The sequence below is a fragment of the Bubalus bubalis genome, chromosome X, assembly GCF_019923935.1.
Source record: "Bubalus bubalis isolate 160015118507 breed Murrah chromosome X, NDDB_SH_1, whole genome shotgun sequence".
Taxonomy (NCBI): Eukaryota; Metazoa; Chordata; class Mammalia; order Artiodactyla; family Bovidae; genus Bubalus; species Bubalus bubalis.
In genome coordinates, this window is record NC_059181.1 from 66,069,902 (window position 1) to 66,096,531 (window position 26,630).

A 26,630-nucleotide genomic window follows, 5' to 3' on the forward strand; every position below is an offset into this window, starting at 1 on the left:
CGGGCCTCGCTGCCGGGCCGCCTCCTCCCATCCGTGCCCCGCCAGGGATTTGCCGGGAAGGGCGGGGGCGGAGGGGGAGAGACTGGGGTGGGGGGGCTGTTGCGCAGGACTGTGGGTGGGGGCTGAGCTCCTGAGCTCGAGAAAACTGTGCCCACCGTCTGTCTGAGCTTGGGCTGTGTCCTCCAAGTCCCCCTTAAGCCCAAAGGGGGTACATAGGGATTACTGAGGGCGAGATGGGGTTCTTAGGGGCCATCTCTCGTCCTGGGGTCCCTGGGGAGACCCTAGTTCCAGGCTACTGGTGAGGAAGGAGAGAGAGTGGGAGTAAAGGATAGGCGGGGTCTTCCCTGGGGATTCTGGGTTGATCAATGCTCGTTTGGAGCCTGCAGGGAGGAGAGGCAAGGAGAACAGGATAGTTTATGCTCTCGTTTTTCCATTTTAACTATCCCTCTACTGGGCTTCTGGACTAGGAGAACGGGATTCAGTAGTTCGGAAAGGGAGTTGAGGAAGGCAGTGGCGAATTGAGGAGGAGGTAGGCAAGTGTGAGGAGGAGGAGGAAGGGCTGGAGAGAAGAGCGAGGCTGTAGGGCTGCCTGTTGACGGAGGAAGAGGTTGAGGGGGAGGGAGAGGAGGAGGAGGAGGGGGAGGAGAGAGATGACATGGGGAGAGGAGGAGGGGGATTGGACGGGGGAGGAGGAGTAGAGGGCTCGAGGGACCGTCTGTCTCGGGACAGGCTGGCCAGCTGGGGCGCGGAGCCGGGAGGAGGAGGCAGCAGCAGCAGCGCTTGGAGCAGCAGCAGCAGAAACAAGTACCAGCCACAGAGCGGCTCCTCCGGCCCGAGCAGCCACAGTCCCCCGGCCGCGATGGCGCTGCAAAGCCCGGCGAGCGAGGAAGCTAAAGGGCCCTGGCGGGAGGCAGACCAGGAACAGCAGGAGCCAGTGGGTAGCCCCGAGCCGGAGCCGGAGCCAGTGCCAGTGCCCCCACCCGAGCCCCAGCCAGAACCTCAGCCGGAGCCCCAGCCCCTACCGGACCCTGCACCGCTGCCGGAGCTGGAGTTTGAGCCTGAGCCGATGCACGAACCCGACCCTACACCCACGGTGGAGACCCGCGGCACCGCGCGTGGCTTCCAGCCCCCCGAAGGTGGCTTCGGCTGGATGGTGGTCTTCGCTGCCACCTGGTGCAACGGCTCCATCTTCGGCATCCAGAACTCCTTCGGGATTCTTTACTCCATGCTGCTGCAGGAGGAAAGAGAGAAAAATCGCCAAGTGGAGTTCCAAGCAGGTGAGCGGCCCCGCGCGCCCCACCTGGCGTTCTAGGCAAGGGTGTTCGTTCGGCTGCTGCAGATCTCATATCTCCTGGCCCGAAGCGCCCCTCTATAGTGCGCCGCTTGGACTTATCGCAGTTACCCCTAGCCCTTAGCGCTGCTAGGGCGCGGGTTGCCTGGCTCTGGGCAGCCTCGGCTGTGGAGACTAGCTGCAAGAAATCCCGGGGGGTGGGACCTGGGACCTTCGTTGATCATACACAAAGAATGAACTTTTTTGTTCTGGTACATATCCAGACGCACCCTTCGGGTTTGTTTAAAGTACTCTGAGCGTCTGTACAGGGGGGAAATATTTGCAGAAAGGTTTTTGTTATTGTTGTTGTTTTGTTTTGTTTTCGGGGGGAGGGGGGAGGCGAAGTATGAGGCCATGGAGAGAGGAGAGAGTTGGAAGGTTGGGAGGACTTTGAGAGAAATACAGTACCTCAGATGTCCGCAGCAGCCTCTGTTTCTGTACAGGAAGTGGAGGTGTTTTCTGTCAAAAGCACTTTAGGAATCCTGATGACTGAGCGAAGAGTCAAACACATGGCAGGCGTGTGTATCTGTTGGAGAGAGAGGAAGGGAAGGAAGAAGTGCGAGTGGCGGGGTGTGCGCGCGTCTATTTGCCCGCAGTGATTACTGCCTAACAGGGCGGGCTGTCCTCTGCCACACTGAGGGAGCGAGCGGATCTCTGTGCCCTCTGAGCTGAACCCCAAACCAGGCAGGGAGGCAGTCTCCAGAGAGGCGTGAGGCGGCTGGCAGACTGGGCCCTGAGACTCACTTTGCACCGCCTCCAACCTCAGCCTTGCCCTCCCTGGCGCCTCGCGCCTCTTCGCTATCCGCGGGGTGCCTCGTTAGTCTTTAGCCAGAAAGCCGGCCTCCACCCCTCCTGCCTTCGGGTGGTGCTGACTTGGTCTTCTTCCCTAAGACAAACAGGGCTGGGGGCATAGCTCTCGCTGTTCAAAGCAGGCTGCAGGACCACAGGATTGTGCGCTCCTCCCACTGAGCCTGCCAGTGGACTCAGAGAAGTTAAAGTAGCCATCCGGCTTTCTCAGCAAGCCGCCGGTGAAGCCCGTAAGCCGTTTTGATAAGGAGTCTCAGGAGCGAGCTGAAGGGCTTGGGATGCCTTCCTCAAGGCTCACTCCCTCTTGTGGCTCCTCAGGACAGCTCCACTCTAGACCTGTCACAAGTTCAAAGCTTAGAATACGTGGCTTTTAAAAACGCAGCTCAGAATGTGTTGCCTTGGGACTGAAGGGTTCCCTCCTCTCCCCACCCCCAAACACACACACTTCTGCTGCTCTCTGAGGAGCACTGGGGATTATTTAGTAAATAGAAACCTTGAATTCTGTGGGCATCCACCTGTGGATTCTCTGAGCCCTTGGAGAGCCTCTCCTACTGCTCTCAATCAAGGACTCTCTTGTTTTTTACTTTGCAGATTCACTGGGCTGCCCTTAAAGAGGTTCTGGGACTCTTGGTGCCCCTGGACTTGTGACCCATTGGCATCCTAATGTGCAGGCCCCACTTGAAAGTTTGAGTGCGTGTGAATGGCTGTACAAGGCAGTCACAGGACTTCCCAGGCTGCATTGATGCCTGAGTGGAGGGGGTTCCTGACTGTGTGGAACATCTGGGCAGAAGGTCACTACCACACTCACCCCTGGGACTACGTTTTCCTTGCTTTGATGCAGTTCAGGGGCTCTTGGGAAGGCAGCCAAGGTAGGGTCTCTGGCTTTTGCCTAGATTACCTTTTAGGGCACCTGCTGAGCACTGCCCTGTGGTTAAAGACGGGCTGTTGGCCTTTTAGGTCAGTGGTAAAGTCTGGGGAAAACTTCACGCGAGGTCGTGGGGAATGGGCTGAATTTAGACCCTGGCATTCATGTGAGTGAGCAGGCCTAGAGCGGGGGCCTTGGGAGTGTGAAATAAAACTTGGAAAAACCACTATTTTACCAGGAAGAGGTTCACTGCTGGGGAACAAACTTCAAAGTAGGTGATCATAGGGGACTCAGGGGGAGGGCTGGCTGTGACTTTCCGGTCAAGACCTCACAGTGAAACTGGGAGGTGGGGGTGGCAGTGAGCTGTACAGAGGTGTGGCTGGCGTGTACTCTGACACAGACTAGGTCCATTGAGGGGCTGGGGTTACTTGTTTAAATTATGGTGAGTATGGGTCAGGAAAGGATGGAAAGGAATTTGGTATATCCCTAGGGTCTCAAACTACTTTGGCTTGGGTCCTTGCTGTGTGTGTCTTGAATTCATGAAAATTCTTTTTGATACTAGACGCTCTGGGGAGCACCTCAGTTTTTATTTTTAAAATGTCAGGAGCCCCCCACTACTTTCCTTAGTTCCTAGAAAATCTTATCCTCACCACTACCCTTCTTGAGCCCCTCAACTTTCCCAAGCAGCCATTTAGGTCCTGAGATTCCAAATATGTCTCTGCCTCCCTACACTTTCTGCAGTTTACTCAGAATTTCTCAGCTACCTGTGCCACATTACTGGTGTCTCAAAGGGATAGAAGAAGCCAGTAGAAGCTTGCTGAGATCTTTGTTAGCCAGTGTTTGCCTAATAGCCATTCTGGGGAACATGGAATGTACACCCATACAATCAAGCAGGTTGGTGCATTGTCTATTTCTATTAATGTCTGACATGCATTCCATCTCTAGAAATCTATGAATTAAATATTTGGAAGCACCCCCACAGCCCAAATTCTCTTTGGCTAGGCCTATGGCCCCGCGCATCAGAACAAGACCCAGTTTCCCCCTCAGTCAGTCTCTACCATCAGGAAGCTTCCATAAGCCTCTTATCTTTCTCCATCAGAGGGCAGACAGACTGAAAACCACAATCACAGAAAACTAACCAATCTAATCATATGGACCACAGCCTTGTCTAACTCAATGAAACTATGAGCCATGCCATGTAGGGCCACCCTAGACAGATGGATCATGGTGGAGAGTTCTGACAAAATGTGGTCCACTGGAGAAGGGAATGGCAAACCACTTCAGTATTCTTGCCTTGAGAACCCCATGAATAGTATGAAAAGGCAAAAAGATAGGACACTGAAAGATGAACTCCCCAGGTTGTTAGGTTCCCAATATGCTACTGGAGGTCAGTGGAGGAATAACTCCAGAAAGAATTAAGAGATGGAGCCAAAGCAAAAACAACACCCTGTTGTGGATGTGACTGGTGATGGAAGCAAGGTCCAATGCTGTAAAGAGCAATATTGCATAGGAACCTGGAATGTTAGATACATGAATCAAGGTAAATTGGAAGTGGTCAAACTGAAGATGGCAAGAGTGAATGTCAACATTTTAGGAATCAGCAAACTAAAATGGACTGGAATGGGTGAATTTAACTCAGATGACCATTATATCTACTACTGTGGGCAAGAATCCCTTAGAAGAAATGAAGTAGCCATCATAGTCAAGGAAAGAATCTGAAATGCAGTACTTAGGTGCAATAACGACAGAATGATCTCTGATCATTTCCAAGGCAAACCATTCAATATCACGGTAATCCAAGTCTATGCCCAACCAGTAATGCTGAAGAAGCTGAAGTTGAACGGTTCTAGGAAGACCTCCAAGACCTTTTAGAACTAACACCCAAAAAAGACGTCCTTTTCATTATAGGGGACTGGAATGCAAAAGTAGGAAGTCAAGAAACACCTGGAGTAACAGGCAAATTTGGCCTTGGAGTACAGAATGAAGCAGGGCAAAGGCTAATAGAGTTTTGCCAAGAGAACACACTGGTCATAGCAAAAACCCTCTTCCAATAACACAAGAGAAGACTCAATACATAGACATCACCAGATGGCCAACACGAAATCAGATTGATTATGTTCTTTGCAGCCAAAGATGGAGAAGCTCTATACAGTCAGCAAAAACAAGACTGGGAGCTGACTGGCTCAGATCATGAACTCCTTATCACCAAATTCAGACTTACACTGAAGAAAGTAGAGAAAACCACTAGACCATTCATGTATGACCTAAATAAAATCCCTTACGATTATACAGTGAAAGTGAAAAATAGATTTAAGGGACTAGATCTGATAGACAGAATGCCTGATGAACTATGGACAGAGGTTCGTGACATTGTACAGGAGACAGCAATCAAGACCATCCCCAAGAAGAAAGGCAAAAAAGCAAAATGACTGTCTAAGGAGGCCTTACAAATAGCTGAGAAAAGAAGAGAAGTGAAAAGCAAAGGAGAAAAGGAAAGATATACCCATTTGAATGCAGAGTTCCAAAGAATAGCAAGGAGAGATAAGAAAGCCTTCCTCGGCAATCAGTGCAAAGAAATAGAGGAAAGCAATATAACAGGAAAGACTAGAGATCTCTTCAAGAAAATTAGAGATACCAAGGGAACATTTCATGCAAAGATGGGCTCAATAAAGGACAGAAATGGTATGAACCTAACAGAAGCAGAAGATATTAAGAAGAGGTGGCAAGAATACACAGAAAACTGTACAAAAAAGATCTTCATGACCCAGATAATCACGGTGGTCTCATCACTCACCTAGAGCCAGACATCCTGGAATGTGAAGTCAAGTGGGCCTTACAAAGCATCACTATGAACAAAGCTAGTGGAGTGATGGAATTCCAGTTGAACTATTTCAAATCCTGAAAGATGATGCTGTGAAAGTGCTGCACTCAATATGCCAGCACATTTGGAAATCTCAGCAGTGGCCACAGGACTGGAAAAGGTCAGTTTTCATTCCAATCCCAAAGAAAGACAATGCCAAAGAATGCCCAAACTACCACACAATTGCACTCATCTCACATGCTAGTAAAGTAATGCTCAAAATTCTCCAAGCCAGGCTTCAACAATACATGAACTGTGAACTTCCAGATGTTCAAGCTGGTTTTAGAAAAGGCAGAGGAACCAGAGATCAAATTGCCAACATTTGCTGGATCATTGAAAAAGCAAGAGAGTTCCAGAAAAACATCTATTTCTGCTTTATTGACTATGCCAAAGCCTTTGACTGTGTGGATCACAATAAACTGGAAAATTCTGAAAGAGATGGGAATACCAGACCACCTGACCTGCCTCTTGAGAAACCTATATGCAGGCCAGGAAGCAACAGTTAGAACTGGACATGGAACAACAGACTGGTTCCAAATAGGAAAAGGAGTACATCAAGGCTATATATTGTCACCCTGTTTATTTAACTTATATGCAGAGTTCAGTTCAGTTCAGTTCAGTCACTCAGTCATGTCTGACTCTTTGCGACCCCATGAACCACAGCACGCCAGGCCTCCCTGTCCATCACCAACACCCGGAGTCCACCCAAACCCATGTCCATTGAGTTAGCGATGCCATCCAACCATCTCATCCTCTGTTGTCCCCTTCTCCTCCTGCTCTCAATATTTCCCAGCATCAGGGTCTTTTCAAATGAGTCAGCTCTTCACATCAGGTGGCCAAAGTATTGGAGTTTCAGCTTTACCATCAGTCCTCCCAATGAACACCCAGGACTGATCTCCTTGAGGATGCACTGGTTGGATTTCCTTGCTGTCCAAGGGACTCTCAAGAGTCTTTTCCAACACCACAGTTCAAAAGCATCAATTCTTCAGTGCTCAGCTTTCTTTATAGTCCAACTCTCACATCCATACATGACCACTGGAAAAACCATAGCCTTGACTAGACGGACCTTTGTTGGCAAAGTAATGTCTCTGCTTTTCAATATGCTGTCTAGGTTAGTCATAACTTTCCTTCCAATGAGTGAGCGTCTTTTAATTTTAAGGCTGCAATCACCATCTGCAGTGATTTTGGAGCCCAGAAAAATAGTCTGTCACTGTTTCCGCTGTTTCCCCATCTTTGCCATGAAGTGATGGGACTGGATGCCATTATCTTAGTTTTCTGGACATTGAGCTTCAAGCCAAGTTTTTCACTCTCCTCTTTCATTTTCATCAAGAGGCTCTTTTGCTCTTCACTTTCTGCCATAAGGGTGGTATCATCTGCATATCTAAGGTTATTGATATATTTCTCCCAGCAATCTTGATTCCAGCTTGTGCTTCCTCCAGCCCAGCATTTCTCATGATGTACTCTGAATATAAGTTAAATAAGCAGGATGACAATATACAGCCTTGACGTACTCCCTTTCCTATTTGGAACCAGAGTAGAGTGAGAGTGAAGAGGAGAGTTAAAAAGTTGGCTTAAAGCTCAACATTCAGAAAACTAAGATCATGGCATCTGGTCCCATCACTTCATGGCAAATAGATGAGGAATAGTGGCAGATCTTATTTATTTTGGCTCCAAAATCACTGCAGATAGTGACTGCAGGCATGAAATTAAAAGACGCTTACTCCTTGGAAGGAAAGTTATGACCAAACTAGACAGCATATTAAAAAGCAGAAATATTCCTTTGCCAACAAAGGTCTGTCTAGTCAAGGCTATGGTTTTTCCAGCAGTCATGTATGGATATGAGAGTTGGACTATAAAGAAAACTGAGCACCGAAGAATTGATGCTTTTGAACTGTGGTGTTGGAAAAGACTCTTGAGAGTCCCTTGGACAGCAAGGAGATACAACCAGTCCATCCTAAAGGAAATCAGTCTTTAATATTCATTGGAAGGACCTATGTTGAAGCTGAAACTCCTATACTTTGGCCACCTGATGTGAAGAGCTGACTCATTTGCAAATACCCTGATGCTCAGAAAGATTGAAGGTGGGAGGAGAAGGGGACGGCAGCAGATGAGATGGTTGGATGGCATCACCGACTCAATGGACATGAGTTTGAGTAAACTCAGGGAGTTGGTAATGGACAGATAGGCCTGGTATGCTGTAGTCCATGGGGTCGTAAAGAGTCAGACATGACTGTGTGACTGAGCTGAACTGAACTGAATATCTTCACAGCCCTAAAGCTGTGCTGATCGGCTTAATGGGCTTAAGGTTCTGCAGATGATTGGGACTATTATGAAGGTGCCCTCCAAAAAAGGTTGTTTTGGTGTTTAGGGGCTAACTCCACATCATAGTGGTCTCTGGGCATGGGAAAAAGTCATAGAAAGTGTAAGGAAAGTGGAATTCAGGGCATTCTAGAGCATGCAATGTCCAGTCTTTGTGAACTCTGTGGTGCCTACAGTTCTGTGGTGACAGTGTATCTTGTCCTTTCTCTTCACCTATTTTGAAAAGGAAACCAGCTTTCCCTGGGTCCTAAGCCTGTGAGGACCGGCAGGCAAAAAGTCCTTGAGATAAAGGCAAGTGACCAAGGTCTGATTTAGGGGAAAAAGGAAAAGATCAAGAGAGAAATGAGCCTATACTTTTTGTAGAGCTTGTGGGAAATTTGTGAGTTCCCCTAACCCAGACCAAGCAGCATATAAGACAGGGGCAACCCAACAATTTGATGGAAGTCTGTAATGCCCGCCTGATATGAGAATGGAGACTTTGGGGGGGAAGAAAGAGCAAGGTAGCATTGGTTGCAGGCCTCAGAACCCTAAAATGAGTTCAATCAGAGGCAGGTTAGGGTTGGGGGTCCAGAAGACAAGGCAGAACAAGTCAGAGTTGTTAACACTGGCTCCAAGCTTAGGTCTTTTTGGACATGCCCTAGAGTAAGCTCAGCACCCTGTACTTTCCACCTTGACTTCCAATCTAGCACTGAGTCATAAAACATGATGGGAGGCATCTTTTCCTTGGCAGTTTATAAGCATGACCCTTGTAGTCTCCCAGGTAGGGGTGGGGGGATGTCTCTCACCACCCAGAGAAAGGGGTAATAATGGTCAGGAAGGTTCATTATTGGGTACAAGATAGTTCATGCTCATGGGTCACTCTGATGGAGACAGAATTTTCTAGGCACGGGATAAATGATACATTCTGTCTTTGAGCAAAGAGTCCCAAAGATAGGTGAGACCAGGGGTAATTTAGGCTATCTTTCTCTTCCTTGTTTCAGAAGCTTTCATTGCTTAGTTCAGTGTTTCACTGGGATGACCACTAAATTGCTGACTTTGGAAGCCAGGTATCTTTCAAGCAAATGTGCCAATGTCCTGCCTTTGGCTGAAGGCCTTTGCCTACTGTCCATAGAAGACAGAGGTTGGCTCAGAGAACCAACCTTGGTCAGCCATAGAAGGTTGGCTCAGAGCCTGCTATGGAGCTTTGGGACACAGGGCCAGACATCTTTCAAGCCAATCCTCTGACTCCTCTCCAATCAAACTGGGTCCCAAACTGAGACCCTGACTCATACTGGAGGGGATGAGGAAGAGAGGTTGGGGGTATTTGGAAGCCGACCGGGGGGTGCTTGTTTGAGCTGGAGTGGCTAATTGAAGTTAGATCCCTGGCTTGTGACCTCAAGTGCTCATTCTAAGTCTAAATCTGGATCCTAATGGGTTGGTGATCTCAGTAATACCAGCTGGGCAGTGACTAGGAGTTAGACAACTTGTGCCCCTGACTTGCTCTGTGACTTTGAGTAGTCACTTTACCTCTCTGTACTTCTGTTTATCTAGTTGTAAAGTGAAAGGGTTTGACTAGATGAATACTAGATGAACTTCTTAGCTCTTCTGTTCTATCCTTCTAAAATTATATGATATTTTATTCTTTACTATTCACTTGGCATAAACTTTGACTCATTCAAACAAATGGAAATATGCTAATCTTCCTGAATGGGGGTTTGAATGGGTTGGGAGGAGATTGGGAAAGCAAAGAAAAGCTATACAGACAGCATTTCTCCATGTTGTATGTACATATGCTACTCATATGTACCAATATTGGTTGAAAAGACCCACTTAAAAAAACACAGTATGTAATGGTAACTTCAGATTCACAACTGCTTCCCCCAGAATGTCTTGCTTAGCAAAGAATTGGACCTGCAAAAGAATTCTCTCAACTTGGCCTGCTGCAGGCCAGCAGAGTGGTTCTGTATGCTGCCGTTTCCCAGCATTTGAGCCTATTCCTATAAAGCATTAAACTGAAAGCATTCCCTTAAGCCTCAGTTTGGACCCCTCTCCTGAAACTTAATTTTCTACAGCTCATTCTCATTTCTCAGAAATGCATCGTTAGTATGACCTTGGTTTGCTGTTACTTCAGGATAGAAGAGTAAACCAAGATTTATAAATTCAATAAAGTGGTTTCCTTTAGGGGACTTCAGACAGGGCATCCTTACAGCTAGCTAAGGGCTGCTGCCTGGTACTGGGTGTGCGAGAGCTGCTGCTTGTCATCCTAGAGAAGGCCATATTCATTATTCCCAATTTCTGAGCAACTTCAGTTTCACTCAGGGTTTACTGAGAGTGACTACTGAAGTAGCAGGCACAGAGCTCTCTCTTTTCTTTTTTCTGAATTTATACTTGCTTTGGAAATATTTCCTCCAGTGCCATGAAGAGTAAATAAGCAGATGGACTGTCAGCATTTGCAGAAACATATAAAGGATGTCATCTGTACATTTTCAGCAGACCAGTTTCCCAAGAGAGTGTGTCACTTTTCCCATCAGCATCTTTTTGTTTTGTTGCATTTTTTAAGATTTTGTTTTTGACTGTGCTGGGTCTCCGTTGCTATGCCAGGGCTTTCTCTAGTTGCGCTGCATGGGCTTCTCATTGTGGTGGCTTCTCTTGTTGTGAAAGACAGACTCTAGGCCCATGGGCTCAGCAGTTGCAGCTCAGGCTTAGTGGCCTCGGGGCATGTGGGACCTTCCCAGACCAGAGATCAAACCTGTGTCCCCTGCATTGGCCTCCAGCTTCTTAACCACCGGACTACCAGGGAAGTCCTATTTTGCATTTTGGAAAAAAAAAAAGAATCATTTACTCTTTTCATATTGTGTGAAAGATGGAGTGGGATTTCCTGTTTTGAAAGGAACTGTCTCACCTGGGACTGAATGAGTAAACCTTAGAGAAAACACTTTTTTCATAAAATGTTCATGCATACACACACATACACATACACGTACTCTACACCTCAAGCCATGGATTATGAGTATTCTGCCTGAAAAAGTCTTTTCTCGTCTGCTTATGGAATTAGGTTTTAATGTAACAGAAGCTTCTGTAGGGTTTGTGTGAGACTAGTACAAAGGGCCCAGACTGAGAAAACTTGTTAAGGAGGAGTGATGGAGAGAATATGGTCAGCCTAGATTGTACCTCTTGGCATGGATTCTTTGCAACTCCCCTATAGTAGTGCTTGGAAACATTTATATAAATTTCTTTCTGCTTCCATCCTCCCCTTATCCTGCATCCCATTCAAAATTTATTGGGAAGAGGGTTTAGGATACTCCAGCCCTCTCCCATTTTAAGGGTGAGAGAGGACTAAGCCTAGGGATGTTTAATCATTTGCCTTGAAGTCGAGGTATTGCGATTACTAATATGAAATCACTTGACACTTATCTGTGGGTGGAGAATGTGGCCTGCTTGGGTGGCTTGAGGAAGTACATGCTTTTTTACCCTAGTAGTCTTGCCCTTCTCTGTTCTCTTGTTTGCTTTTTCTGGGGTTGGTAGAAGAAGGGATAAAAATGGCTATCCCAACCGTATATTTTCTTGGCTCCTCCTATTTTCATAGGGCATTTGTAATACCTCTGTTTGATATGCCATCCTTTTGCTCCTAGTATTGTTCTTTCTTCTTTCTTTCCCTCACTCAATTAGAGGAACAACTAGGGTTTCAGATGTTGTATAGTCCTTACTCCAGACTGGATCTCAGGCCCATTCCCACACACCCTGTGGAAGTGTCTCTTTCCCCCTTTCCCCTCTCTCTTACTCTCCACTTTCTGAGGGAAGAGCGACTTCCTATGGAACACTCAAGAGTGTAGAAGTTATCGCCTCTGGATTTTTGCAGTAAGATCCACAGCCCTGGGACCCCAGTCAAAGAGATAGTATTGTAGCAGGTCTTACTCAATAGTATTCAACAAATGTCCTGATCAGTTGCACCCTTTCTCTTCAAATCTGCACTCTCATTGTCCCTCAATTACTGAGCCTACTGAACTTCTAGAGACTTCAGATTGGTTTTTAGTAGCCTGAGGGGTTCTGAATAAAATAGAAATCTCCACTCTATTTTGATCCCCTATTAATCTCTCTTCTTGCAAAAAAAAAAAAAAAAAAAAAAGATACTACAGAATTGATTGTAGAGGAGTTGGAGGAGGGATGAGACAAACACACTAGACTTTAAAGTGCTTTTAGTGAGGATGGAGAGGGAGGAAATGAAACTCCAAGGTTAGTTGTTTCCCTGCAACTGAAGGGAAAAAAGGAAATGTCATTAAACCAGCAGTCCCCACAGAATCTCTTGTCCAACTTATCCTGTGGCTCTGTCCACCCACCTTCTGACCCAGGCTAGAAGGGTATGTACATGTGCCCATGTGTCCAGACCTGTGGGTGCATGTGTATAGCTGGGTGTGTGATATCTGTCTGGGCCAATTAGCACAGTTGCTTAGAATATGATGCCTATGAGATTCAGGTTACAATTTTAGTCATTTGTTTAGGTTACTGAGCTTCTTACGAGGAAAAGAACTATTCTTCTGTTCACCACTCATGCCCTTCATGTGTGGTTGCCACTGATTCCAAGAGGACTGGGTATAAGTATGGAGATGACTCCCTATAAACCTTTCTTATGAGGGAAAAAGTAACAAAGCACACAGCCTAGTGGTATCTGCTCTTTCACAGTGTGAAATTTCTTTGACATTTAGCTTCTTCCATCAAGCACGCTGATAATAATAATAGTAATTGATAACTTTTATTTAGCATTTATCAATTAATTCTGTGCTTCTTTGAGACCCCATGGACTATGCAGTCCATGGAATTCTCCAGCCAGAATATTGGAGTGGGTAGCCTTTCCCTTCTCCCCAGCCCAGGGATCGAACCCAGGTCTCCCACATTGCAGGCAGATTCTTTGCCAGCTGAGCCACAGGGGAAGCCCAATTCTGTGCTAGATATTATATTAAGCACTTTACATGTACAACTGATTTCAATTCTGAACAGCTCTATGAGGTAGGTACTATTATTTCCTCCATTTCACAGGTAGAGACAGATGCATAGAAATTAAGTAGCTTGCTTCAGCTCATATAGCAAATAATGGCAGAGCTAATATTTGAACCTAGGGAGTATGAATCCAGATATCATTTAATACATCTAAAGATGAGAGGGGCCAGGTACCAAGAACGACTACTACAGAGTTTTCCATTCCTTTAGCCTCCGGGCATCCTTATGATTAAGGGATATATGAGATGACCATGAAAGGGCTTAGTAAACAAAAGTCTGACAGTCTTGTGATATGTGGTATACTCTTCTAACCACTCATTTTACTCTACCTAGAGTCACGGGTCATTGGGTCCAAAATGGGCCAGAGGAACTGTCTCTTTTCAGTTGGTTAGCCTGAATGCCACATAAACTTTCAAGGCTTCGGTGTTCTCATCTTCATAGTGAGATTGATAGTATTTACTTTTATAAGACTGTGAAGGAGCATATGAGATTCTGTATGTGAGTGGTATTTGTCAGTTGTGAAGAGGTTGGTATTATTATTATCATTATCATCATCATCATCATCCAGTAGCCTTTTCCAGCTCCTAGAAAGTGAGTTGTTACACCTTTCTCTAAATATTTCTGGGAGAGGAATCAACCCCTCCCCACTCCATCTTGTCTCCATCTCCTGTCTGTATTCTTCTGCAATTTTACCCGGGTGTCTCATAGCTAAGGATTGGCCACTGGCCATGTTTCCTTTGTTCCTTAGTTCTCTAGGAGCCCAGGGAGAGGAGGGGCCAGATCCCAGGCCATATACATTCAAGGAAACAAGGCATGTTGAAATATTTACAGTTCTTGGCAGGAGCTCACAAACCTCCCTTTGAGTCAAGGACTGACTTTTTTCTTTTTCTTTTTCTTTTTTTTTAATAAGGATTACTAGGCATTGGGGGCAGATGGTGGGTGGAGTTAGGGTGTCATTTCCTCCCGAGGGTCTCTCACAGAGCCTCTGTTCTCCTGCAGGTAGTGAAAAGAAGGAAAGGGATATTTAGGGTCAGAAGGTCTGGGCCAGGGGACATTAAGCAAAGAAGGGACCTTGCTCCTTTGTATTCAGTTTTTGAGTGGGCCAATTTCCTTATGTTCTAAACAGGATAGCCCCAGAGAACAGAGGCCACAGAAGGCCAGAAGCCTGGAAGAGGCCTGCAATAGCAGTTTTGAGCAGCATTTTAGTGACTACTTAGGAACTTCCATTAAGACCATTTAGTAGGCAAATATTTATACCATCTCACGATGAAAATATTTCTCTTTTGTTGTTGTTGTTGTAAACAACAAAACTAAATTCTCAAGTCCTTCTTTGAGACAAGATTTCAAATATACTAAGACTTGCCATCTTGATTTTCAGTTATTTAAACATGTGAGTTGAAAGGCATTTTAGAGACTACCCATTCCTATCTATCTGGTTCCCATTTTATAGGAGAACTGACATCTGGAAAGATGTAACCTCAGTCAGTATTACAGGTAGATGATTGTAGTCAAGGTTGGTTTATAAGAGTAGTTGGGGATGGGTGTAAGAAGTAATGCTCCTGGCACCTTGGGAGTTCCTCAGTTCAATCACTGGCATACTGCCCACTTTATGTCTCCCTGAACTTTTCTAAAGTCAATCCACAGGCACTATGTTGCATAAAGAGACTGTATTGTGTTGTAATAGGTGTAATTTCATTTACTTAATATGAGACAAAATTCAAGAGGTGGGATGGTGAAAAGTCTCCCTGCTACATTATCTTAAAAGTGAAAGTCGCTCAGTTGTGTCCAACTCTCTGCAACCCCATGGACTATACAGTCCATGGAATTCTCTAGGCCTGAATACTGGAGTGGGTAGCCTTTCCCTTCTCCAGGGGGTCTTCCAAACTCAGGGATTGAACCCAGGTCTCCCACATTGCAGGCAGATTCTTTACCAGCTGAGCCACAAGGGAAGCCTAAGAATACTGGAGTGGGTAGCCTATCCTTTATCCAGTGGATCTTCCTGACCCAGGAATCAAACTGGGGTCTCCTACATTGCAGGCGGATTCTTTACCAACTGAGCTATCAGGGAAGCTACATTACCTTACAGCTACCTTGTTCCCCTCCCTAGAGGCTACTAATGATATCTGGGGTGTTCTTCCAAAGATATTCTGTATATGTACAAACAATTGTGTATGTATGTGTATACCCTATATTAAAAGTACAGTGGTAACCTGTAATTCACATTATCCTCCACTTTGCCTTTTATGTAGTTGTTCAGTCACTCAGTCATTGTCTGACTCTTTATGACCCCATTGACTGCAGCATGGCAGGCTTCCCTGTCCTTCATCATCTGCCAGAGTTTGCGCAAAGTCATGTCCATTGAGTTGGTGATGCCATCTAACCATCTCATCCTCCATTGTCCCCTTCTCCTCCTGCCTTCAATCTTTCTGAGCATCTAGCTCTTTTCCAGTGAGTCGGTTCTTAACATCAGGTGGCCAAAGAATTGAAGCTTCAGCATCAGTCCTTCCAATGAATATTTGGGGTTGATTTCCTTTAGGACTGAATGGTTTGGTCTCCCTGCTGTCCAAGGGACTCTCAAGAGTCTTATCCAACACCACAGTTCAAAAGCATCAATTCTTCGGTGCTCAGCCTTTATTATTGTCCAGCTCTCACATCCATACATGACTAATTGAAAAAACCATAGCTTTGACAAGACGGACCTTTGTCAGCAAAGTAAGGTCTCTGCTTTTTGTTTTTTTTTTTTCTTTGTACATATTTTATTTTTTTAATTTAAATTTATTTATTTTAATTAGAGGCTAATTACTTTACAATATTGTGTTGGTTTTGCCAACTCTGCTTTTTGATACACTGTCTAGGTTTGTCATTGCTTTTCTTCCAAGGAGCAAGCGTCTTTTAATTTCATGGGTGCAGTCACTGTCCACAGTGATTTTGGAGCCCAAGAAAATAAAGTCTGTCACTGTTTCCACTGTTTCCCCATCTATTTGCCATGAAGTGATGGGACTGATGGCATGATCTTTGTTTTTTGAATGTTGAATTTTAAGCCAACTTTTTTCACTCTCCTCGTTCACCTTCATCTAGAGGCTCTTTAATTCTTCTTCACTTTCTGCCATAAGGGTGGTGTCATCTGCATATCTGAGGTTATTGATATTTCTCCTGGCAATCTTGATTCCAGCTTGTGCTTCATCCAGCCTGGCATTTCACATGATGTACTCTGCACAATAAGTTAAATAAACAGGGGTGACAATATACAACCTTGATGTACTCCTTTCCCAATTTTGAACCTGTCTGTTGTTCCATGTCTAGTTCTAACTATTGATTCTTGACCTGCATACAGGTTTTGCCAGAAGCAAATAAGGTGGGCTAGTATTCCCATTTCTTTAAGAATTTTGCATGATTTGTTGTGATCTATATAGCCAACGACTTTAGCATAGTCAGTGATGCAGAAGTAGATGTTTTTTTCTGAAAATCTTTTGCTTTTTCTATGATCCAATGGATGTGGGCAATTAGATCTTCTGGTTCCTCAGTCTTTTCTAAATCCAGCTTATACATCTGGAAGTTCTGTGTTCATGTACTGTTGAACCCTAGCTTGAAGGATTTTGAGCATTACCTTGCTAGCATGTGAAATAAGTGCAATTGTGCAGAAGTTTGAACATTCTTTGGCATTGCCCTTCTTCAGACTTAGAATGAAAATTGACCTTTCCAGTCTTGTGGCCACTGCTGAGTTTTCCAAATTTGCTGTCATATTGAGTGCAGCACTTTCACAACATCATTTTTCAGGATTTGAAAGAGCTCAACTGGAATTCCATCACCTCCACTAGCTTTGTTCATAGTGATGCTTTCTAAGGCCCACTTGATTTCACATTCTAGGAAGTCTGGCTCTAGATCAGTGATCACAGCATCGTGATTATCTGGGTCGTGAAGATCTGTTTTTGTACAGTTCTTCTGTGTATTCTTGCCACCTCTTCTTAATATCTTCTGCTTCTGTTAGGTCCGTACTGTTTCTGTCCTTTATTGAGCCTATCTTTGCATGAAATGTTCCCATGGTGTCTCTAATTTTCTTTTAGAAATCTCTAGTCTTTCCTATTCTATTGTTTTCCTCTATTTTTTGCATTGCTCACTTAAAAAGTCTTTATCTCTCCTTGCTGTATATCTTGAATATTATTACACAGTAAGTCTGTAAAATCATTGCTTTTTAAAAAAAATAACTGCACAGTATTCCATTATATAGATATGCTGTAATTTATTTATTCAGCACTCTGCTAATAGAAATTCAAACTATAACCAATCTTTGAATATAGGCTTTAGAATCAAACGTCACTAAATTCAAATACTCACTATATGGCTGGCCTTGACAAAGATTTTAACTTTTTGAAGTTTGAGTTCTCACATGTATAAAATACAGATAATAATAACATCAGTCATTATTGGGGTGGAGATTAAATGAGAGGAAGCATATAAAACATCTAGCATACAGCCTGGCACATACTAAGGGTTCAATAAATATTGAATAGTCATGCCCTGCTCATAAGCCTTTCCCATACTCTCCACCTTCAGTTCAGTTGATATTGATTCAATTCAAGTCAATAGGTGTTTATTACGTGTTAGGTTGGACCTTGGATGAACCAGAGAAGGAAAAGTGTCCCTCAAGAAGTTTATAATTTCTTTGAGAAGACATGACATACCAAACAACCACAGGTCACTGCTAGCTAGAAAAAATATGTATATGTGAAATTGAATGCAATTTTGGTGTGGTGATGTGGAAAAGGAGGACTTCCCTGGTGGCTCAGATGGTAAAGTGTCTGTCTACAATGTGGAGACCCAGGTTCTAGCCCTGGGTTGGGAAGATCCCCTGGAGAAGGAAATGGCAATCCCCTCCAGTACTATTGCCTGGAAAATCCCATGGACAGAGGAGCCTGGTAGGCTACAGTCTATGGGGTCGCAAAGAGTCAGACACGACTGAGCGACTTCACTTTCTTTCACTTTTGTGGAAAAGGAGAGGTAAGTGTAAGGGCCAAAGGAATCAAAAGAGCTTTGCTAGTACAGTTGTAACTTGAAAAGAGATTTAGCTAAGTGGAGAGGAGCCTATGAATTGGGTAGTGGTCAACTGAGACTTGCAAATTGGACAGATCGATTGTTACTCAAAATTGTTACTTTGCCCTCTGGAAGTCCCTGACCCAGCAGGTGGAGTGGTGTCAAAAGGAAGGGGGAGAGGAAAATACTGAGGACATTTAGAGAAAATGGTATGGGGAAGGGGGATGTTTGGATATTAGGCCACAAAATGAGGAGCCTGCAAGTGGCTTGTGGCAGAGCCCACCCAGCCTACACCATCTGCTCTTCCGTGTCAGCAGCCAAGCACTTTTTAAGAGGTCCAAGAAGAAGGATAAATGGTCTGAGAGTAGAAATAGCAGAAGCTCTCAGCCCCTCACCCTGAGTCCCAAATAGGTCCAGATGCTGTGAGCCCCAGGAGAGGGGGAGACAACTGAGTGATAATAATCCCTTCTCCATGTGGTACATTGTAATTTACATCTTAATTGATGTTTATCCTTGCAACAGAGACAGTTATGAAATAAAGTACTCAATTGAATCTCATCATGTGCCAACATCTTTGATAACAAGTGCTGTATTGAGAGGTTCCGGAAAATGAAAAGTCAGCGTGGTTTGTATTAGTCAGGGAGAAGTTCATGGCAGGGAAGGGCTGTATGGAGATTCATATTCCCATTTTATAGTTACAGAAAATGGAGAGCAGATTGAAGGTCATATACTTAATATTTAACAGAGCTGAAACTAGAAACCAGGGATCCCAATCCCATGTTCCATGGGGGCTGAGATGTAGGACCTCCCCAAAACCTGTAGGAATTTTCCCTTAACTTGATAGCAGCCTGAAACAAATTGGAATAAAAAAGCTAAGGGGGAGAGAAACAAGGGTCATGGAAGGAAGGATATGGGCATAACTAAGATCTGCTGGCTGAGGTCAAGAAAGAGCACCAGACTGGGAGTCAGGAGATCCAAGTTCTACTTCTGGCTCTACTACTGTGTTTGTGACCCTGACAAGTCTCTTCCACTTTCTGGGCCTTGATTTCTCCCCTTAAGCGATAAGAAAGCTGGGCCTCCCAGAAACTTAGTGGTGCTTAGAACCAATGGTTTATATAAACCAATGAGACATTGGGTGCTCCGTGGCAAGGGGTCAGAGGATATAGGGACAACTTCTCTGATGAAAATTGAAAACAGATACTCCCAGATTTGAGAAAAAGATGAGTCTTGGGAAGTGTAGTTATCCCATGATCTCTATTCTATCTTCTTGAAGAATTCCACCCATGAGAGGCAAAGAGAGAACATGTATGCCCAAGTGAGCAAGTACCTCAGTATGAAACTGAGATTTGGTGAGACAGGTTATGATATGCTGAGCCAATGCCTAGAACTCTCTCCTGAATATTCTCTACTAACATCACTTTTCTAAGATCTTAGCTTTATTATTTTTTTTAAAGAGAGTTTGTGTCTTATGGACAAAGTGCCACTGAAGTCCTACTTTCATGTAGTCCTCTTGAGTGAGAACTGACCCTGGAGCCCAACTGCCAGGGGAAGTCTGGCTCCACCATTTACCAGCTGTGTACTTAGGCAAGGGACTTAGTATCTCTGCGCCACTATTTCCTCATGTGTAAGAGGAGGATCGAGGAGGGCATGGCAACCCAGTATTCTTGTCTGGAGAATCCCCATGGACAGAGACGCCTGGCAGGCTACAGTCCATGGGGTCACAAAGAGTCGGACACGACTGAGCAACTAAGCACAAGGGGAGGATAACAAGAGTACTTACCAGTAAGATCGTTAGAAGAGTTATATATATCTCAGAATTATATATGTCTCAGAACAGTATGTGCTATAGAAGCATTTGCTGTTATTATCTCCCTAGTAAGCTAGTGTAACCCCAAGTGAGCCCAAGGGAGTTTAGCACCACTCATTTGGGAATTTTGAAGGTAAATGTGCCTTCTCAAGACACCGTCTGGGCTGCTCTGATGTTGGTCATTCCCAGGACCAGATTAATACCTTTAGAGGCCCAAGGCACTGTTTTTCCAATTGCCAAATTCTGGAACAATTCAATAAATTTGTAATTTTTTCATTTTGGGTGCTCTTGCTTTGTTGATGTCCTAAGCTTATACTTAGCCCACCTGTTGGATAATCCTGCACTGGCCACATCACCTATAAGCTCCTCCCTCAATTCTGGAAGGAACCAATGATTGTGGATGATCTACTCATCCACATACAACAATTTTTAACCTGAACAACTCCATCTACAATAAGGTGCTCTGTGCCCTGCCTCCTAGGAGCTTATTCTACCAAGCCCCTTGACCTCCTTGCCTATTGGGACATCCCGTCCTATTACTTGGAAAGAGGGTTTATCTTCTGGGGTGGGGGAGGGGAAGACAGGTGCCAGGAAGTCCCAAGAGGGATCCCCTGCAGGAAGCTGTAAACATTAGCAGGTTAAAATTCTGGTGACTAGTTGGGATGACTGAGTAGTAGAGACAGGGAATGGTGAGGATCCCCTGCCTCCAGATGACTAGGAGTCCCTCCCCACTTCCCTGAGCCCTGACTTCTACAGGACCTTCAAACTAATGATCCTGAAGATTTGGAGTTACTAACATTATCTCTACAACTCTTGACCAGGTTCTAACCATTCAAATGGTGAACAACAGGAAAGTTGTGTGTATTCCAAGAGCCATAGTGGTTTTTTTGCTTTGGCCTAGATTTTGCCTATGGAAAGACTAGTCAAAAGCAAGTTGTCCTTAAATCTTCTGGTTAACCAGCTGGAGGGACCTGTTGGCCAGGGTAAATGAGATTAGCAGGACCCCAAACAGGTTCATTTGTTGTTTTGCCCTGGGATGGCACCACTCACATTCAAGCCTAGCCAAGCCTGTGCTCCCTACACTATTCACAGAGTATCTCAAACATGGAAGGCTCAGTGGAACCGGTCAGACCAGATGTTGAGAGCCTGCAGCTTTTAGGAAGAGAAAGACAGACAGCCAGAGGATAGAATAAGGAAGGAACAAACCTATTGTCTTGGCTCCTAACCCTAGGAAGCCTCCCCTTAGGCTCCAGGGTAACACCAGCGAACACCCACTCAAGGGAGCCATGGCTTTTATGTGTCCCATGAGTGGAGTTGGCCATATCTCCAGGCAGGCCCAGAAACCTGAAAGCCAGTCTCCAGACCATGGTTCAACAGAGAATAGTACAGGTCCTAAAGCCCACTCCAGTACTCTTGCCTGGAAAATCCCATGGATGGAGGAGCCTGGTAGGCTGCAGTCCATGGGATCGCTAAGAGTCGGACACGACTGAGTGACTTCACTTTCCCTTTTCACTTTCATGCATTGGAGAAGGAAATGGCAACCCACTCCAGTGTTCTTGCCTGGAGAATCCCAGGGACGGGGGAGCCTGGTGGGCTGCCGTTTATGGGGTTACACAGAGTTGGACACGACTGAAGTGACTTAGCATAGCATAGCAAAGCCCTCTTTCTTTTCCTGGAAGTTGTTTCAACACTAACAGAAAAGATTACCTTGGAATGGGAGGTCATAAAAAAGATCCTGAAGTTCAAGTCCCTTTTGCCTTATTTCTCCTTGTGCTGTGTGTTATAGGGTAAGGAACAGGATCTGACATCAGATAGACCAGCATTAGAGTCTTAACTTTGTCATTTACCTAATTTTCAACCCATGGGCAGGTCATTTGGCATCTCTGAGCCTCAATTTACCCATCTGCAAAGCAGCGGTGGGAGGGGTAGTAATAATCTCTCACAGTCTTGTGATGAGGTTCAAATAAGAGGATGGATGTGACAGTCCTTTGAAAACTGATTTGAGCCTTATGTATGGATTATTGTCATGGCTGCCAGGTACAGAAGTTTATCTATAGATTTGCACATGTATTCATGCATGTAGAGCTGAATTGTGGCATAACCAAAAACACACATATGTATAAGCAAACCACTTATATGTACAAAACTATATAAATAATCATGACATAGGCAACTAAAAGCATACACATAGGCATACAGATACACATTTATCTATATTGACAGCCTCTTTCTCTTTCTGTCACATATATATCCACACATGAGCAGATGTATATGTATCTACGTATGTTTTTACATGCATATGTACATATATGTACCACCCCTAGCTGTACAGGTGAGCATACCCTTCCCTTCAGCTTCTCCTCAGACTATTCACTTTTCTAAGGGTCTGAGAAAGGTCCTGTTTGTTAATTCCCCCACTTCATACTGAAATTGTCCCTTTTGTCCTTGCTGGGGCTTCTTCCTTTGCTTCCATTTTGTTTACAGATTAGCACAGCTGCTGCCACAATTCAAGCTGCATAGTATGTGGTATCCACATGTCTGGAGAACATGGATCCTTATTCAGTTGCTCTGTGAATTGCACTCTATTATGCACAGTATATTATTATCCTTATTTGACAGCTGTTTTATATTTTTTCAAAACAAGTTAATCTAGCCATGAAAATAGTCACTGGCCCACATGCCCTGAGGCTAAAAGAAATTAGGCAGAAAGCCTAATGAAAATTAGTCAGAGCCTAAATGAGGTTGAATCAATCAATATTTCCTCTCCGTTCTTCTCCTCCTCCTCCTCTTCTTCCTATTCCTCTCCTCCTTCTTCTCCCCCCTCCCCTGTCTCCTCCTTCTTTTCCCTCCTCTCTCTCTCATGGTAGTGGTAAGGGGAGAGGGAGTTGTGTTTGCATGGCGTGTATTGGGTTCAGAGAGATCCTGTGGTCATCAAGCCCTCTTTGGGAGGAAGGAAGGGGAAGAAAGAGAAGAAAAAAGTTAGAATTTCTGGGATTATAAACTGGAAGAATATAGCTGGGGAGTTAAATGGGGTGACACCTAAAGGAAGTGGATTAATGCCTACTTTGAGGCCATCTAGGATGGCAAACCACCCCAGCCTCCCCTTTATCACCTAGATGTGAGCTAGTAAATGGTTTTGTTTGTATGAGGGGTGGGAATACTAAAAAAGACTCCCTAGTGATAGAATTGAGAAGTTAAACTTAGTTAAAGAACAAAATGGTGTCCCGGGAAGAGAGCAAGCCCAGGCCAGATGTAATGGGCCCCCCTCCAGGGGGCCTAATCATGGCCCAGGCTGAGGAGAGCTTTAGGTAGGGCTATTAGATAATTTATGTTCCAAACTGTGATAATTTAAGAATAAAAGGGTACACTGTTAATATTATTCTGAGACAATAGGCATAAACTAGGATTGTCCCGGGTAGACCAAGATGTATTTTCATTCTAGATTTAGGCCATATTGCTCTAGTTTTCCAGGAAAGGACACACTGTAAGGACTCCTCACAAGTATGACTTAAAAAATGTGTGTGAGGGGGTTGTTGGGTAGTGGGGAGCAGGGCGGGGAGATTCAGTCTTGAGACTAGGGATTGTTTATTCTAAACACAAATTCCTTTTATTGTTGTTGTCCATAAATATATAATGGAACTCTATCCCAAGTATGTTTATTTCCTAGTCAGCTTCAGAAAAGGAGACATTTTGTGTGTGTATGCACTTTTGTGTATTGTGTGTATGTATGTGTGTCAGAGTTTTGAAAGCATGTATGAATGTCCCCTGGAGAAGGAAATAGCAACTACTCCAGTATTCTTGCCTGGGAAATCCCATGGACAGAGGAGCCTGGTGGGCTACAGTCCATGGCATCGCAAAGAGTTGGAGGTGACTTAGTAACTGAACAACAAACAGCAAATGAGGGTGACTGGAAATAAGAGTATATGTAAGTGTATGTATCTATGGGCGTGTACATGTGAATGGACGTGTGAGTGTATTGAACATGGATGTGGTGAACATAAATAAAGATGTGTGTGCATGTGTGTGTGTATGTGTGTGCACGTGATTGCCAGGCCTGACCCCCTAATTCATTAAGTTGTGAACTTTTTAACTTCCAGAGAACAATCACATAGACCACCACCTCATTTTACATGTGAGGAAACTGAGGTATGTGTAATGAGACCTACTTTTACTATTTTCTTATCAGTGGTTGGGGGTAGACTAGTGACAATCACAATAATCCTGATTGGGAGCCACCTGCCAGTGGATTATGCATTGGAGTAAAAGCCTAGCTGTTTCTTTAAGGTTTCTGAAAACAACAGGTGCTTGGCAAGTGTGGGAAGAAGCTGCTTGAGAGTAAGCTTGAGGTACCTGTAAGCCGAGATTTGGGCACAAGGGGAAGATTTGACAGATGGCCAGTTCCCCTAAGCCTGCCTTCCTGAAGGACCTTTTCGAATAATGGAAACTTTCCAGTGTTTTGAACATCACACAAAGCCTCCCAGCTCCAAACATACAATGTACAGATGAGATTTACTTTGGAGACAAACCCAGATAGTAAAGACCCACTAGAGGCCTTCACAGGATGTGGGCTAGACATAGGCTGAAAGTATCCTCAGACTGAGCAATAAGACAGGAAAGCCTCTCCCCTTCTAATCTGTGACCATACGGCTTCTGTCCTCATCATTTTGGGATCTGGGCAAAGGAAATAGCTAGAGAGGCTCCAGGAGTGTTAGAGTTGGTTGTTGGAATGGGAATTTGTGCCCCCAGGAGGGTTGGGGGACTCTCTCATGAGCTCTGGCTTTTTCTATCTGTGGCTGAGAAGTTATCTGTACAAGTAAGTGCAAGCTGTGCATTAACCCAAGTGATAAGTACAAGTTGTGCATTAGCCCAGTGTTAATGAAGCCAAATTCCAAACCATGGTTCAGTCCTCACTTGAACACATCCAGCTTTCTCAAGCTTCTGTTCATGTTGTATGCATTTGCCTGACCAGTCACACAAAGAATAAAGCAAAAGAGTATGGGGTGCTGCAGCACAATGAGAAAACAACCCAGGTCGCATGTTGTGATATGCCAATTCAGACTCAGTCAGTATTTATTGAGCATTTACTATTTGCCTAGCACCATGAGAAACTTTTACCTGTGTTAATTATCTCCTCGAATCCTCACAACAGCCCTGTGAAGTAGGATTCATCTCATTAAGAAGCTCCAAGAGGTAAAGTAGCTTGCTTAAATTAAGGCAGCTAGTAATGGGGAAATCAGAATTCAACCACAACTTTGCTTGATTAGTGGTAATAAATCTATTTACATTTAAAATAAATTATTGAGAACCTACTGCATACCAGGCACTATGCTAATATTTTTCCATGGATTATCTCACTTAATAGGCTTCCCAGGTAGCGCTAGTAGTAAAGAATCCACCTGCCAATGCAGGAGACATAAGAGACGCAGGTTTGATCCCTGGGTCAGGAAGATCCCCTGGAAGAGGGCACAGCAACCCACTCCAGTGTTCTTACCAGGAGAATCCCATGGACAGAGAAGCCTGGTGGGTTACAGTCTATAGGGTCACAAAGAGTCAGATATGACTGAAGCGACTTAGCTCGCATATCTCACTTAATTCTCAAAATAGCCCTATGGGGAGGATACTCCTCCTTTTTTTACAGATATGGGTATTAAAGAATAGAAGTGCTAGGTAACTCATCCAGGGTCTAGTGCTACTATAGCACTAATATTGCCTGTTGATTCCCAAGTCTAGGGGTTTTTTTCCCTGACCTACCATGGATATCAGATTCCCCATCAAGATGATTCCTAAAACCCCTTCCAGTTTTGACATTCTAGAGGTTGGCAACTCTATGGTAACCCTTCTCCACTAACTCAAGCAGCCTTAAGTCACTTGGCTGTATTTTCCTGCCATGCTCTCCTTCCCACTAGGGAAGAGTGAGCAAGTGATCCCCGATCAGCTTAGTCTGTTGGCCTGGGGCTCTGACTCACCTCCCCCACTGCTTACCCCAAGTACCAGGTGAGGTGCTTTCTGTATCAACCTCAGAAGCTGCTCTGGGCTCTAGGCCTGGGCCCTGTAATTCTTTCCCTTTGTAAAAAACGGGAAATATCTCCTTAAATTGGCAAATGATAAAATCCTGCAAAAGGGGTGCAGAGAAGCTGCCTTCTTGCCTTCTGTGACTGTGCCTGTGTTTGTGTGCTCATTTCTCTGGGTGTATGGTACAGCCAGGAATTGCAGACAGAGGTCAACCTTTAAAAAACAAAACTTTTTAGTGACCCCTAATTGGTATACAGTTTTATATAAGTTTCAGGTGTACAACATAGTCACTCACAATTTTTTAAAGTTATGTTACATTTATAGTTATTGTATAATATTGGCTATATTCCCCATGTTGCACAATATATCCTTGTAGAATAATTTATATTTATTTATTCATTTGTATATATAGTAGCCTTTACCTCTTAATTTCTTACTCCTGTTTTGCCTCTACCATATTCCTTCCACCAAATGGTAATCACTAGTTTGTTCTCTACATCATCTGTGAGTCTGTTTTCTTTTTTGTATTTTCATAGTTTATTGTATTTTTTAGACTCCATATATAAGTGATATCATACAGTATTTGTCTTCCTCTGTCTTCCTCGTTTTACTATGCATAATACCA

At 44.4% G+C, this 26,630-nt stretch overlaps 1 protein-coding gene across 1 annotated transcript in view; it reads left to right on the forward strand.

Moving 5' to 3' along the window:
• The first annotated feature begins 640 nt into the window (after positions 1-640).
• Positions 641-26,630, forward strand: part of SLC16A2 (solute carrier family 16 member 2) — a 137,116-nt gene continuing 111,126 nt past the window's right edge. The window contains exon 1 of the mRNA XM_025275945.2: positions 641-1,277. Coding sequence (XP_025131730.2) covers positions 656-1,277 — 622 coding nt within the window. The 5' untranslated portion in view covers positions 641-655. The remainder of the gene's footprint in view (positions 1,278-26,630) is intronic.